The 14,396-nt window shown below is 51.6% G+C and overlaps 1 protein-coding gene across 16 annotated transcripts in view; it reads left to right on the forward strand.

Annotated features, from left to right (window-relative positions):
- Nucleotides 1-10,859, forward strand: part of FAM168A (family with sequence similarity 168 member A) — a 179,143-nt gene extending 168,284 nt beyond the window's left edge. For 15 of the 16 annotated variants that reach the window (XM_070490738.1, XM_070490737.1, XM_044753353.2 and 12 more), the window contains 4 exons: nucleotides 432-574; nucleotides 2,670-2,844; nucleotides 4,236-4,366; nucleotides 5,126-10,859. In XM_070490738.1, coding sequence (XP_070346839.1) covers nucleotides 432-574; nucleotides 2,670-2,844; nucleotides 4,236-4,348 — 431 coding nt within the window. In that variant the 3' untranslated portion in view covers nucleotides 4,349-4,366; nucleotides 5,126-10,859. Of the gene's footprint in view, nucleotides 1-431; nucleotides 575-2,669; nucleotides 2,845-4,235; nucleotides 4,391-5,125 lie in introns of all 16 variants that reach the window. The other variant, XM_070490732.1, reaches the window with a different exon arrangement.
- Nucleotides 10,860-14,396: the final 3,537 nt, after the last annotated feature.

Raw genomic sequence — 14,396 nt, forward strand, 5'->3', positions numbered from 1 at the left:
CCTGGGGTGCTAAGTGAAGAGACAGAAAGGCAAGATGGAGTGCGATAAAGAGCGAGCGGATTGAAGGTCTCCTGTCTGTGTGTACTTGCCTGTGTCATGGCACATAGCTCGGACTTCCAGACTGTCCAAGCTGCAAGGGTCCCTTAAGAGATCATCTGGTTCCAGCCTCTTATTTTATAGGTCAGAGCCCTGAGACCCAGAGAAATAAAAGATGCCAGAATCACACATGCAGCCCTGTGCACCAGGACTGAGGGAGCTGCCTCTGGGGCCAGGGCTCTCTGGGTGGAGCCCTGTCCTCTGTCTGTTCTCATCTGTGTTTCCAGCCTGGATTCAGCCCATCCTTGTCTAGGGAGTCGTGACTGGGACCTACTACCTTCCAACAATGCTGTTCTGCCAACTAACTGGAAGTCTCTCTTATTGCCTTGGTACAGGATATACTGCGGGGACACCATACAAGGTCCCGCCAACCCAGAGTAATACTGCTCCGCCCCCCTACTCCCCATCACCCAACCCCTATCAGACGGCCATGTATCCAATCAGAAGTGCCTACCCCCAGCAGAATCTGTATGCCCAGGTAGGTGCACATAGAAGCCTGGGCCCACCTCTTCTGCAGGTAAATGAGCCACCAGCCTGGGTGGGGTGGGGGTGGGTGAGGAAGAGAGGGAAGGAGAGTTCATGGATCTGGCCAGCTGTCACTGTTATGTCACTGGAACAATATCCCTGCAGTCTACACATTCTCCTACTCTACCTCAGCCCCTGGAGGGGTGACACACAAAGTCATTCTGGTTAACGGAGCCCAGAACATCAGAGGGGCAGGGGCCCTGGAGATCACCTAGCTCAACTCCTTTTAATACAAGTGGGGAAGCTGAGAGCCAGAGAGGGGAGTGACTTGTCCAAGATCACACAGGGAGCTACTGGTTGAGTCAGGATGAGACCCCATATGTCTTGGGCTTCTCTCCCTACCCGCGGCATCTACCCTTCCTTCCTAAAGTTTGTGAGCTGAGTAAGGAGGAGTAAGTGCCCAGGCTCTACCACCAGTTCCCTGGATGACCCTGGGCAAAGTTATTTCCTCTCTCTGTGCCTTCGTGCCCCCATCTGGGCTCCTTCAACTAGAGACTGTGCTGACTCCGAGGGGATGGCTGTGAGACTGGGACCAGATGAGGCTCCAGGTACATGTGGCACATTTTTCTGGAGTGACAATTTTACGAGAAGTTTAAGTAGTGAGGAGAATACTTTTTTAGTTTAAAAAACAGCTATAGGGGCCAGCCCGGTAGCGCAGCAGTTAAGTGTGTGTGTTCCACTTCGGTGGCCTGGGGTTCACCAGTTCGGATCCCAGGGGCAGACATGGCACCCCTTGTCAAGCCATGCTGTGGTAGGCGTCCCACATATAAAGTTCAGGAAGATGGGCAAGGATGTTAGCTCAGGGCCAGTCTTCCTCAGCAAAAAGAGAAGGATTGGCAGCAGATGTTAGCACAGAGCTAATCTTCCTCAAAAAAAAATTTAAAAAATAAATTAAAAAAATAAAAAACAGCTATATTGTAGAGTAGAATGTAAAACTTTTAAAAGATGAAACAATAGGCTTGAGATAAGTTTTTCTTGTTCGTGGTAGGTAGTTTTGCACTATGCTATCAGACCTCTGAGGTTACAAATGGACATTCTAAGGTTCTTGTCATTAGTTAGGAGAAACATTGAGAAGCTCTGGATTAAGATGATCCAGGGGTCCCTGTCTACTCTGTCCCAAGTCAGCAGGCCTGTGGGCTGTGGCAGCAGGAAGCAGCCATGTGCTGCAGGCAGTGGGAAGTCACCTCAGACTGTTGACTCCATCTTCAACCTTTTTGCGTAAAGGGAAATAGATACTAAGAGACACGTGGGGAAATGCTCTGCATTTGTGACGTTTTTCCAGTATGTAGACTGGAAGCATTCGCACCACTATGATAGTCCCACTAGCAATCCTCCATGTATATGCACACGGTACTCAGTGTCCACCAGCCCCATCCACATCCTTCTTCACTATTGATTGTGGTCACTCCCTTTACATTTTAGGCAGCTTATAGAAGCACATTGCAATAAGATACAGACTACAGACTTTTTTTTTTTTTTTTTGAGGAAGATTAGCTCTGAGCTAACATCTGCTGCCAATCCTCCTCTTTTTGCTGAGGAAGACTGGCCCTGAGCTAACATCCATGCCCATCTTCCTCTACTTTATACGTGAGACGCCTACCACAGCATGGCTTGTCAAACGGTGCCATGTCCGCACCTGGGATCTGAACTGGCAAACTCCAGACCACTGAAGCAGAATGTGCACACTTAACTGCTGCGCCACCGGGCCTGCCCCAGATACAGACATTTTAAAATGCTAGGATCAAGGTTAAGGGAGTAGAGCTCCTACCCCATTAGATCATAATGGCAGCCCTAAGACCAAGGCAGGACACGGTTGGAGCCTTATTTTTCAGACCAGAGCTGAGCCCAGCACTGAACTATCCATGCAGTCATGTAGTAAGAGAGAAGCAGAGTCCCAGCTGGCACCCAGACGTGTATCCCTGGGCCAGTGCTTCTCTAACCCCATCCCTTAGGGTCTGGGAAGGACAAGCTCCCCTCTCCTCTCCTCCTCTCCATATCCCACCCCACCTCTTCCAAAAGCCTGTGTGACCTCAGCCTCTTTCCCCCAGGGAGCCTACTATACACAGCCGGTGTACGCTGCCCAACCCCACGTCATCCACCACACCACGGTCGTCCAGCCCAACAGCATTCCCTCTGCCATCTACCCAGCGCCTGTCGCTGCCCCCAGGACCAACGGCGTGGCCATGGGCATGGTGGCTGGCACCACCATGGCGATGTCAGCAGGTGAGGGCAGCATCTGTGTCAGTGTCCATCTGCCTCCTCCAGGAACTCATAACAGAGTAGAGAACACAGTCATGGAATCAGCTGTAGCACAGCATGAGAAATCCTGTGCCAAGAGGTTCTGGGAACCCAGAGGAAGTACCCTCTAAATCTGTCCACGGGTATGAGGAAGATTGCACCAAGGAGGGCATATTGAGCTAGGCCATAAAGGGTGAACAGAGGCTAACCAGAGAGATGAAAGAGGGAAAAGGCAGTCCAGGCAGACATGAGTGTGGCATGTTCACAGAAGGCAAATGGTCCAAGACACTTAGAAAATAGGCCTATGGAGTTGGAAGGGTGGCCGGAGCAGTCAACAAAGATAAAGTGGTGAAGAGTGGTGAATAACTTTAGGTAACGGGGAGCTAACAAAGGGGTTTAAGCAGAGGGATCAGGTTTGGTTTAAACATTCTCTCTGGCTGCAAGTGGAGGCAGGATCAGATAGGGAGAGGCTGGAAGCAGGGGGGTCAGTGGGGAGGCTATAGTTTAGAGGAGAGATGATGATGCTAGGACTCAGGTAGCAGCAGGGTTCCAGAAAGGAGGGCATTGGGCAATCTTATTTAGCAGGGAGGAGCTTAAGGACCTGTCCAGTGATTGTAAGGCATAGGAGAAGCAGGAGTCCAGGAAGACCCTTTCTCCGTTTCTGGCTTACTCCAGAAATCAGAGCCTTGCCCTTCAGGAACCTTGAGGCTGGGGATGGGGAGAGACAACAGAGAAAGAGCAGGTTTAGGGAAGTCTTTGGATGAGCTGACATTCAAAAAGAGAGCATGAGAAGGCAAGAGGGCTATGAATAACCTTTAGAGACCCAACTTTTAGAGAATCCACTGGGTCACCTTCTGAGAGAAGAGAGAACAAGCAGATCGAGTTGGGGGAGAGGTGGGAGTTGGGATTTTAATCTGCCCCTAATGTAAGGGGTTGTTGAGGCTTCTCATTCCCCAGATAAGGTCAGCAAGTATTGAACATCTGCTCCGTGCCAGCTTTGTTGTTCAGGTCCTGGGGACCAGTTACCGATAGATCGGACCAGAGCCCTGCCTTTAGGAACAGCTAGGTTGGTGGGAAACGTGACCACATAAACCAACAATTACCACTCCGTATGATGTTTGTGCAATAAGAGGAGCATACAGAGAAGATTAGGAGGAGGCCACTGAAGAAGCGTGATTGACTCTGTCCTGGAGCATCAGAAAACCTTTCCTGAAGGAGATGAAGCCTGGCAAGGTGGGGAAGGGTGGGCAGCATTTCATGAGCAGGTGGGGAGGTGTGGCCCAGGGAGGAGCAGCTGTCAAGACCATGGCTTCATCCTTTTCGTCCCAGCGCCTTGGGACGGCCTCATCAGGTTTAATCTCTTTCTGGTTGCTCAGGAACCCTGCTGACTGCACCCCAGCACACCGCGATTGGGGCACACCCTGTCTCCATGCCAACATACAGGGCCCAAGGGACCCCTGCGTACAGCTACGTGCCCCCGCACTGGTAAAGCCTGCAGCCCATGCAAGTGAGTGGGGCCGGGGCGGGAGAGGTAAGAGGGTCACTGAATACTGGAACTGCCTCAAAGCCCCTGGCTTGGTCTGAAGCACAGGTGTCAGCAGGGGGCAGATGACAATACCAGTTGCTTTCTTGCTCCAAGTTCAGTAATATCACTCTTAATAATAGCTGACACTTTATATATATTCTAGATACTTTATATGTTATCTCAGTCCTTACAGTAGCTCTGTGAAATAAGAATCATTAGCTGTATTTTAGTGATCAGCTAATTTAATCAGATTTAGGTATTAGGTGACGAGCGTCACTTAAACCAGTAAAAATTAAGCTGGGACTTGGACCTCCAGTCCTCTGGTACTGAATTCTATGCTCTTTACCGAATGGTCTTCAGACTTCTTTTAACTGTGGGCCCCATTCTTCAAATGAAATCTTACCGCAATCAGATGTTGGCTCTGACTGGGGCCAGGTGGAGACCTTGGGCCGACCCCCACCCCCAGCTTCCTTACTGCTTTCAGCAGCTCCTGAGGCAGTGCCAGTGAACCACAGGGCTCTGGAGATGTCCCTTCGAAATCCTCTGCCCTACCTCCTCATCACCCCTGCCCCTCCACCTCCGCCAGGGTCTCTTCACACTGGTAGGGAAGCAGGTGGCTCCAGTGAGAAGGCACACAGGGCTCCACTTAGGGCTCCCAAAGTGAGGGAAAGGGTTCAGTGGCTTCCTGAAGTGGCCTCGGGAATATCACTGTGACTAACGGCTTTCCCATTCCTCCCCCAGATCTGGAGTCACACATTGTATGCAACTACTCAAGTCTTACACAGGTGCTGGAGCAGTTCCCTAGCAGCACCACCTCTATTTGCAAGAAGAGACAACGGAAGTGCAAGGGTCACTTTATGCATCTTAATGGTTTTGGTTTTTATTTTTGGTTTTTGTAAAAGCTGCTTTTTCTAATCTCCTGCCTCTCCCCACTATCACCCTCTTAGCCACTGCCCCTCTGGCTCGACCCCCTCCTCCTACCTGACCAGGCACATCCTCTCTGCTCTTCCCGTCCCAAAGTACCCAGTCCCCGGGGATCCCAGTCTAGTTGCAGGCAGAGAGTGGGGTTTATTGCAGTGGTTCAGCTGAAGGCACAATTTCCTTTGAAGAGCATAACAGATGTGGCCCTCGGGTCCAGGGTAGGAACTCAGAACTGTTGAGCAGGCCACATCTCTGGGGGATTGTTTCTTTTTTGATTTTCTCAAGCACGATTAGTTTAGGACATTATTGTGTCTTGACACAAACGAAATGTCTTCTGAGAACCATCGTAACAGACCAAGAACCAAACCCCCTGATTAGGTAGGAGTGTTCATAGCAGCTTAATACCCCAGGTGAGAACCTGGGAAAACCAGATTCTTTCTTTGGGAAAACTTGGGGCGGGGGGGGGGAAGGAAGAGAGAAGAGGGGAGAGAGGTGCTTGCTTGCTGGCTTTGGTTTGTAAGGTCTCTGGCCAAACTGTCTGGGCCTGGACCCTCTGATTTGCACGGTGATGTTAACTGACCTGGCACTTCCTCAGAAGGTGATTTTGACCTCAGACCTGCCAAGCAGCTGCAGGGTGGTGGGCTCCCAGCCTCCCAAAGCCTTGGAAGGCCAGGTGCCCTGTGTAATCCAGACCTTGGCTTCTGAGCCCTCATGGACGCACTCTGATGAGGAGCTTCCTCCTGATTAGAGTGGGAACCTATAGTATTCTCTCCCTTCCCTCTGCCCTTCGTAATGCCAGGGCTCACCTGTCTGTCTGTGGGCAGGCAGGCATGCCAAGCTCTTGGTTACCTTGTGCCATTCATGGCCAAAGTGAAGGAACCACATTCCAGGTGGGTGCTGGCAGCTCGGAGGGTCAGGATAGTGAAGGAAAAGCAATAGCAATAAACATTTCATAGCCTCATGGAACTGAAGGGACCTTAGCAATCATCTCATCCATTCCCCTATTTGACAGATGAGGAAGCTGAGGCCCAGAGAACAGGAAAGGACTTCCCTAGACCTCGCAGTAAATTAGCATTAAATGCAGCCTTCCTACCTAGGGGCATGTTGCCCAAAATTTACTGAGGAATGGATCAGATGAATCGGCTTAGTTTTGTAAAAATTAAGTCAGCAGCGCCCCACCTGGTGAGCTCTGGGCTTTGGTTTCTGCTCTTTTCCTCCACTCACTTCAAAGGTGGGGGTTGAAGACTAGGCAGAGGTCACATGGGGGCAGATGGCAGAAACAGAAGTTTCAAATGAAGAAATAACATTTGGAAATTCTGTGAAGACATCTGAAACTTTTGTCCTATACCTGACTCCAGCCCTAGGAGAAGGAGCAGATGGGCTGGCTAAAAAGGAGAGTCCATGCTGTTAGGACAGCAGCCCCTCGTCTTGAGAGGAAAGGAGCATGAGGATGAGGCCCAGGAGACATGGGCTCTCCTGGGAGAAGGAGGACCCCTGGGTCAGGAGGCCCCCTAGTCTCAGCCAGGAGCTGGGTTGCCGAGCACTGCCCCCCTGGCCCCACCGCTTGGCTGGGCCAGCAGCCCCTCTGGGGGATGCAGGAACATTTACTGTACAAAATGAGATCATTGATAATATTTGGGACTTTTAAATAACTCTTTTCATTTTAAATTCATGCAAACATACCCCTACCCCTACCTCCCATGTCTCCCTAAAGGAGGAAAAAATCAGGAAACCCTTGGGCCAGCAGGACCTGTCTGGCTGTTCCCAGGAGGTCAAAGACCATCAGCATCCTTGGCCCAGAGCTAGGACTTGGGGGCCCATCTTCTTGGCCTTCCAGGGAACTGCAAGACCAGTAAGGAGAAACCCAGCTGTTCTGTGGTCTGCTCTGGGGTGCTGAAGAGGTTTTGTTTTAAAACAACAGAAAGTTTTCCAGTGTTAATCCATTTTGTCCAAATACCTCCTCCTACTCTCTGGTTTTGTAAGAGTGAGTGAAGGTTGTTTTAGATTATGTCATACATGTTTGGAAAATGCCAAAATAATAATAATGATAATAATAATTATATTAGGAAACCTTTGCATTTGTCAGGTGCTTCATAGATTTCAGAGCACTTCACAGCCTTTAATTTACTGGCTCTGAGAGAGAGACGGGGTCCGTGTTATTACACCCATTTGACAAGTGAGGAAATCGGTTCTAGAAGGAAAGGGAACTTCCTCAGAGTGAGCACAATGCTGGTATCCCGACAGGCTTCCCTGAACTGTGCTACCTCCAGGTGGGCTAGGGTAGAACCAGAGAGGAGGGGAAGAGGAGGAGACCTAGGGATGACCTTGTGACTGTTGTTCTTTCTACACCAGTAAGTAAAAACTAACATTTAGTACCTCACAGTTCACGAAGCAATTTCACATCCATCCCTGGTTTAACCTTGTGAGATAGATTGTTCCTCCCATTTGATCCATGAAGAAACTGAGACTCAGTAAAGCAAAGTGACTTGCTCATAAGTGGCTAAGCCACTTGAATCCCAGTCTGTCTGCTCTCTCTTTCCCTCCAGTCTGACTCCACACACAGGCTCTTGGACTGAACCATCTGTGCTCTGCACCCTTTCTTAGCCCTAGCATGTCATTCAAGATCAAAGACAGGCCCCAAGGCAAAAACGAGGCACAGAGAGGCTGTGGTCTAGAAGAGCCCACGCCCAGCACCCTTTTTCAGTAGGAGCACCGGAGCCCCAGTTCAGCTGGCCTCAGCCTCTTGCTTTGATGGACATCCACAAGCCTGGCCAAGCTTGGGGAGTCGCTGCAAAGGGACTGAGCCCAGGAGAGCAGGGGCAGTGGTGTGCCTCTGGTGGGATGAACATACCTGGTAGGATCACCGTGCCTGTAGGGAGGTACAATAGGTATCATCCAAAGATGCTAGATGGCCCAGTGGTCAAGTTGGACGGAGGGTCAGAGCTGGAAGGGCCCTGTCATTGTAGGAAGGCCAGCAAGCCAGAGAGGACAAGGAGTGTGCCAGCCAGACATAGTGAGCTGCAGCGCTGGCACCAGCATGCAAACTCCTCTCTCTACCCCACTCCACTGCCTCTCCCAGTACCACAAGTTTGGTGGCCAGGGTTAGGGGTACAAATGGTTCCAATCACCAGCCAACCCTCTTGGCTTCCCCCATGTTTACCTGACTCCCTCTCCTCATTAGCCTGGGGCCTAGGAAGCTGGAGTCTGGAAACTGGAGTGCCCTCAAGTGGTGAGAGCCTGAAACAATCTTTCTACCACATTTTGAAAATTTTATTTCTTCCCCATGAGACAGGACAGTTGCTGCTGCTCCTCTCTCTGTCTCCTGGCAATGACCCTAAAGTGCATATCTCCCTCCCTAAATATTGAACAAGGACACACACACATGCCAGAGCTTTTTTCATGCACAAAGTACTTTGACATTGATTGCCAAAATCCCCATTTTATAGATGGAAAAAACTAAGTCTCAGAAGGCTTAAGAGACTTGCCAAAGGTCACTCTGCTCTTTCTGCTGGCACCTAGTGGGGTCTGAGTGGCAGGCATGAAGAAGAGATGGGCTACCTTTCTGTCCTTAAACAGAGGAAGACTCTGTGGAAACCTGAGCAGCTCAGTCCTCCCAGCTGAGCAGATTTTTAGAGGGGCCCTGGGGACCCAGAGGCATATCCAGCAGGCAGCACCAGGAGGATGAGCATTTGCAACAAAAGGCCTAACTTGAACAAAACACTTTGGGGTCATGATGCCTAGGACTGAAGACATGTTCAAGGGCAGCCTTGGGAATCTGTCCATTGAAAGACCCATGTCCCTGGGAGGCCTGTCCACACTTGCTTTTTGGCCTTGGAGAGCCTTCCCACTGCTCAGATCCAGTGAGTTGGCACTTCCAGGGGACCTGGTTGTAGCCCTGAATGGCCAAAAGCAGATCTGACTCCATTCCCTGTGCTTGCTTTTCCCCTGGGTGAGAACCAGGACCTAGAGAGACACTGCACAGTCCTTAGTCCTCACCCCAACTCTTACCCCTGGATGCCCAGATTGTTCCAAGTTTGAGGTATCCCAGTCTCGGAGATCTGGGGGTGCTGCTTTGGAGGGGCTTGCTTTGTTACGAGTGGCCTTCAGAAATTAATCACATGGAGTATTAAAGTAGGGCAGAGCCCTTGGTCGCCAAGTTCTGGCATCCTCATTGTGCAGAAGAACTCGGCCAGAGTCCCAGCAAGGCACTGACCGAGCCAGGCCTGGAGCCCTGCATATCAGATTCCCTGACTCTGCTCCGTGGCCAAAGAAGGGCCTAGAGGGCATGGGTCTTTGTCTTGGTGTGGTCTTGGTCACAGCACTCTGGCTGGATCATTCATTAGGGGTAACCACGGCATTTCTCCTCAATTGCAGTTGAGTGAAAGTAGGTGGAAGGTCTGCTTTTCCATCCTGTATTCCACTGGATCATTACAGGGTATGCGGTCCCCAGCTGCTTGCCAAGCTTGGGAATCCAGAGAAGGGCAGGTTGGGCAGTGGAGTGGGCAGGTGAGAAGCAGGCTCCATGCCGGTATGCAACCCCAGGGGGATCCAGGCCCAACCCATCTCTGAAAGCAGGATCACAGCAGAGGAAACCCAGCCAGGCTGACATCAGATTCCACACCTGAGCCTCTGAGAGCTCAGGTTCCTATGGGCATGCCAGGCTAGCTGCAGGATTTATGCTTTACGTGTCCATGTTCCCCTCTCCTAGAAAACTTGTTTCTGAAATTAGGCATTACATGGTTCTAGGACCCAGCCTTCAAAATTCCCGGCAGGCTAGCTTCAACATTCCATAGCCAACCTTGCCTGAGCCAGACTTGGGTCCCACTCCCTCAGTTTCTTCAAGGGGTACTTTCTATCTTGCATGCTGTTCAGTCCAGCCCAGTGGCCAAGTGAGGAACATGGGAGTTGGGACTGGCTGCCACAAAGTCAGAAAGGGAAACTAGAGCTGTTGCTTCCCTATGGCTACATCTGTAGTTCCTGGGCATCCTTGCTGTTGCAGTGAGGCCTGGTACCCATTCCAGCTCCTGGTAGAGGGGTTATTTTCCTTCCTGAAGATGCAACAGCTTTGCAGATAAGTACCAGCCCATGGGAGTCAAATGGGTGAAATCATCTTGGGCCTGACCCCAACAAGACCAGCATCTCCAGGCTCCAGCCTTCCTCCTCATGCCTGAGTGTCAAGGAAAGAGTGGGACTGCCCAGAGACCACCTTCTTGGGTCAGCCAGATTGTCTGGATCTATGGTGGGACTCAAGCTCCTCCTTACCCATGTGGAGGTAAGGCCAGGCCTCTAGCAACTTGGAGTTGTCTGTAATGACCTTTAAAGGCCCAAGGGCCTGTCCCCATCTCCTGACTAAAAGGCATCTGCATCCCTGTTTCATATCACATGACAGAGAAACCTGTTCTCGTGGCATGTAACATCCCTGTGAGAGAGCGTTGTATATGATTTTGTATTTTTTAATTCCTTTTAATCTACAGGTTGGAATCTAATTTTTAAATTTTATTGGAACTCACATTTTAAAAAGAAAAACAAAATAATAATAATAATAATAAACCTTTGACTGGTGTCTTCCAAGTAGTTTGATCAAAGAACTTATAGGTGTTTTCAAAACACAGCCTGGAGTGTAAAGATTGGAAAGCCCCATGGCCTCGCTTGTGTGTACGAAGTGTAAATCTGGTTTTGTTTTGTTGTTTTGGATTCTTTTGGGTTTTTGTTTCGTTTTGTTTTGAAGATCAGATAGTGATCACTCTGAAAGATTGAAGCCAAGAATTTGTAACTATGATATTTACTGTAAGCTGTAGAACATTCAATAACTATTAAAAAAAAAGTTTCCAAAAAAAAAAGTCCAGGGTGACCAGACTGGTGGTTCTTGGGGCAGGGAGACACAGACCACCTCCTGGGCCAGTGAGTCCCCTGGGCTTCTTCCCAAGTTGATCCTAAACTTGTGTGATACTTGATCCTAAGGTGTGTGACACAGGCGCACAGGGAGGCCATGAATGATGAAGGCTGATGTCTACCAAGTGCCCCATGTGGCCGGCGCGCTGCTTTATGCTGGGTAACTCATAAACCTCACAGCACGATGGGAGGTGAGCCCTGTTGTTAGCCCCGTCCTCGAGACGGGGCAGCTAAGAAGGGTAAGTACCTTGGCCAAGGTTACAGAGCTGGTGAGGGCAGAGTTGGAACTCACAATTGGTCTGGCTCCAAAGCTGGGGTACCGAGTCCCGCATTCTCCTGCCCACCCCGGAGGAGGCAATCCCCGAGCTTGCCCAAAGGGTAAATTTGTCAGGTGGGGAACCAAGGGAAGAGCTTGGTGGTTTGAACAACAGTCGAGGGAGGTCATGTGGTCTCCATCCAGTTGGTCATCAAGTGCTGTCAGTTTTATATCCTAAACATCTGTCTCCCCTCTGGGCAAAGCCACTGCCCTAGTCCAGGCGTGAAGTTCTGTCTGGTCATTCTGGGTACCATTCCCTCCCACCGCCTGGTCCCTACGGTCCATGCTCTCCCAGCCTCCAAGTATTCAATCTCCTCCACTGGAGAGAAAACTGAGGCCCACCTCAGTGACCCGGCTCACCCAGAGCTGTAATTAAAACCCAGGACTCCTAACTCCCCAGCCCTTTTCACCACACTGCACCCTGTGCCTCCCTAGCACCCTCCTCAGTTCTCCCTCCCGTCCTCACCTAACATGGGTCTCGTTCTGTGGTGCAGTGGGAAGCTCTGTCAGGTGTGGGAGGGGAAGGCACCTCTGGCCACAGGGACTGCTGGGCTGTGTCACAGCAGTGTCTTCAGGACAGGAAAGGGATTTTTCCCAGGACTCAGCTCCAGGTCACAGTGGCAGGGCAAAGGACCAGGAGCAGGCAGGGAGGCAACAGACCTGGGCCCCAGCACCCACCATTCTGGCCTGTGGGGGAGGGGCTGTGGGTGGAGTGAGGAGCGGTCAAGCTCAGAATTCTCCTCGGGTGTCAGCCCAGGGCCCTACCCTGTCTTCCAGCTCCCACCCCTGCCAGCAGCCTGGGCCCACCCTGAACTCAAGAGCTGACAAGACTGCCAGCATTTAGAGCAGGCAAGCCTGGGACAAGCCACAGAAGCTTCTAGGTGAAGGTGGGGGCCTTGAAAGCCAAGGGCATCAGACACACCCCTGCCTGATCCCTCAGCTCCTCATCCCACACTTTTGGGAACTGGCCTCAACATCCCCAAGGGACAGGTGAAGCAACTGAGGCCAGAGCCTTACCTTTCTCTTACCTTCCAGCAAGCAGGAAATGGGGCAGGAGCAGGGAGGGGGGGCAGTACTTATTACCCCAGGGCCCAGCACGGAGATGGGGATGCCCCTTACCCAGCCTGGGAAGCCCAGACCCAGCCTCGGTCACCACCCTGGCTGGCATCTGTATGTGCCTCACCCCAGATGAGAGAGCATCTGGAGACCACAGTCCACCCTTCCCTGGGAAAGGAGGCCAGAATGGGAGGGGCTCAGCCTCCCACCCCACCCACCTGGGCACTGTCTCCTCATCCCGTTGTGTCATCCAAGTGGATGGCTGAGGACAGCCAAGTTTGAAAAGGCAAACTCTCAGATGCAACTGAACAGCCAGCAAATAGGGACACTAGTGCACCCTGGCAGCCCCAGGGAGGACATCCTTGGGTGCACTGGTGATGCCCCCTAGCCCCCTACAACAGACACCTTGTTCTAGACTCTGGCAACCTTTGGTGTTCCAGAAAACTCTTCCTAATGCCCAGCTTCTGTGTCCTTCCTTCCCCTCTCCTGGAGCAGGTGAAGGTTTGTCTCCTGGGTCCTCAGAGGTACCCTCCCTCTCCTGCTCACCTGAGAAGCCACCGAGAGAGAAGCTTGTACCCTAGAAAGGTGAGAGGCAGGGAGAGGTTGAATGTCAAGGCACGTCTGCTCAGCTTCCTCTCAGGGCAGGTGTTTTCTCTGCAGCTACTCGGCCAGGCCCTACCATGGCTTCTGTGAAGCTGGGCCTCCTGCTGTCCCATCATGACTGCCACCCTCTCCTAGCTGCAGCAAGCCTGGGACTCCCACAGGCTGTCGCTTTCCACACCTCCCCAGGTTCCATCAAGCGTCATTTTCTGGTTCTTCAGCCTCTCCTTGGGCTTCTTTCCCATTCGTGTTTAAATGTCCCCCGCCTCACCCCCATTCCATCTTAAAAAAAATACCAAACACAAACAGAACCTGGAATTAACTAAAAACTCTCTCTCCCTGGAGCGTAAGGCCCCACCAGCTGTCACCTGGCACAGTCTGGCTTCCACAGGGAGCTCAATCCTGGTCCTGCACCTCCCACGTCCCTGTGTCCACTAAGCAGGGGATGCTCCAGTTCTGACCCTGCAGCAATGCCTGGCTTTGTGACCCACACTGCTCCCCACACACTCGTCCTTCCGTGGCTTCCCGGACACTGTGCTGTCTTGGTTTCCTTCCCACCTCCTTGGCAGTGCCCCTGGAGTAGCCCAGGGGTCTGTCCTGAGCCCTGTCCCTGAAACATGTTCCCTTCAGTCCAGTCCTGGTGCGAAGGCCCACCTGAGTACTTCTAGATAGTCCCATAGCCCAGGTCTGTTTCTTGAGTGCTCCAGGCCTTCACATCAAGACACCTTAGGACATCCCATGGGGCTGTATCACAGGTACCCTCAGGACTGCTCCTCCTATTTACCCACCCTACTGGCCCAGCTGTCCCTAATCCCTTGACCCACATCCCATTACCAAACCCTAGTGGTTCTGTCCTAGGAATCTCTTGGGTCCCTGTTTCTCTCCACCACACCCGTGTAGCCTAGCCTCCACCATCTTTTGCCTGGATGGCTGCATCAGCTTCCTTGTGGAACCTCTGCTCCCACAGCTCCTCCACTCCCCATACTGTGGCCAAGAGCAAGCTGACCAATCATGCTTTTCCCCTCCCCAAATGCTTTAGAGGCTCCTTGGCATAAGACATGCTTCCGAGGGCCCATGTGGCTGCCTTCTGCTGCCTACCCTCTCCCCAGTCTCCACACCTCAGTCACCCTCTACTTCCAGCTTCTCCAGCTCCTCATAGTTTGGTTGATGTCTGGCCTTTGCACATGCTGTTCCCTCTGTGGAGCACATTTCCCCTTCCCACCTTCT

Source organism: Equus asinus, chromosome 20 (assembly GCF_041296235.1).
Source record: "Equus asinus isolate D_3611 breed Donkey chromosome 20, EquAss-T2T_v2, whole genome shotgun sequence".
NCBI lineage: Eukaryota > Metazoa > Chordata > Mammalia > Perissodactyla > Equidae > Equus > Equus asinus.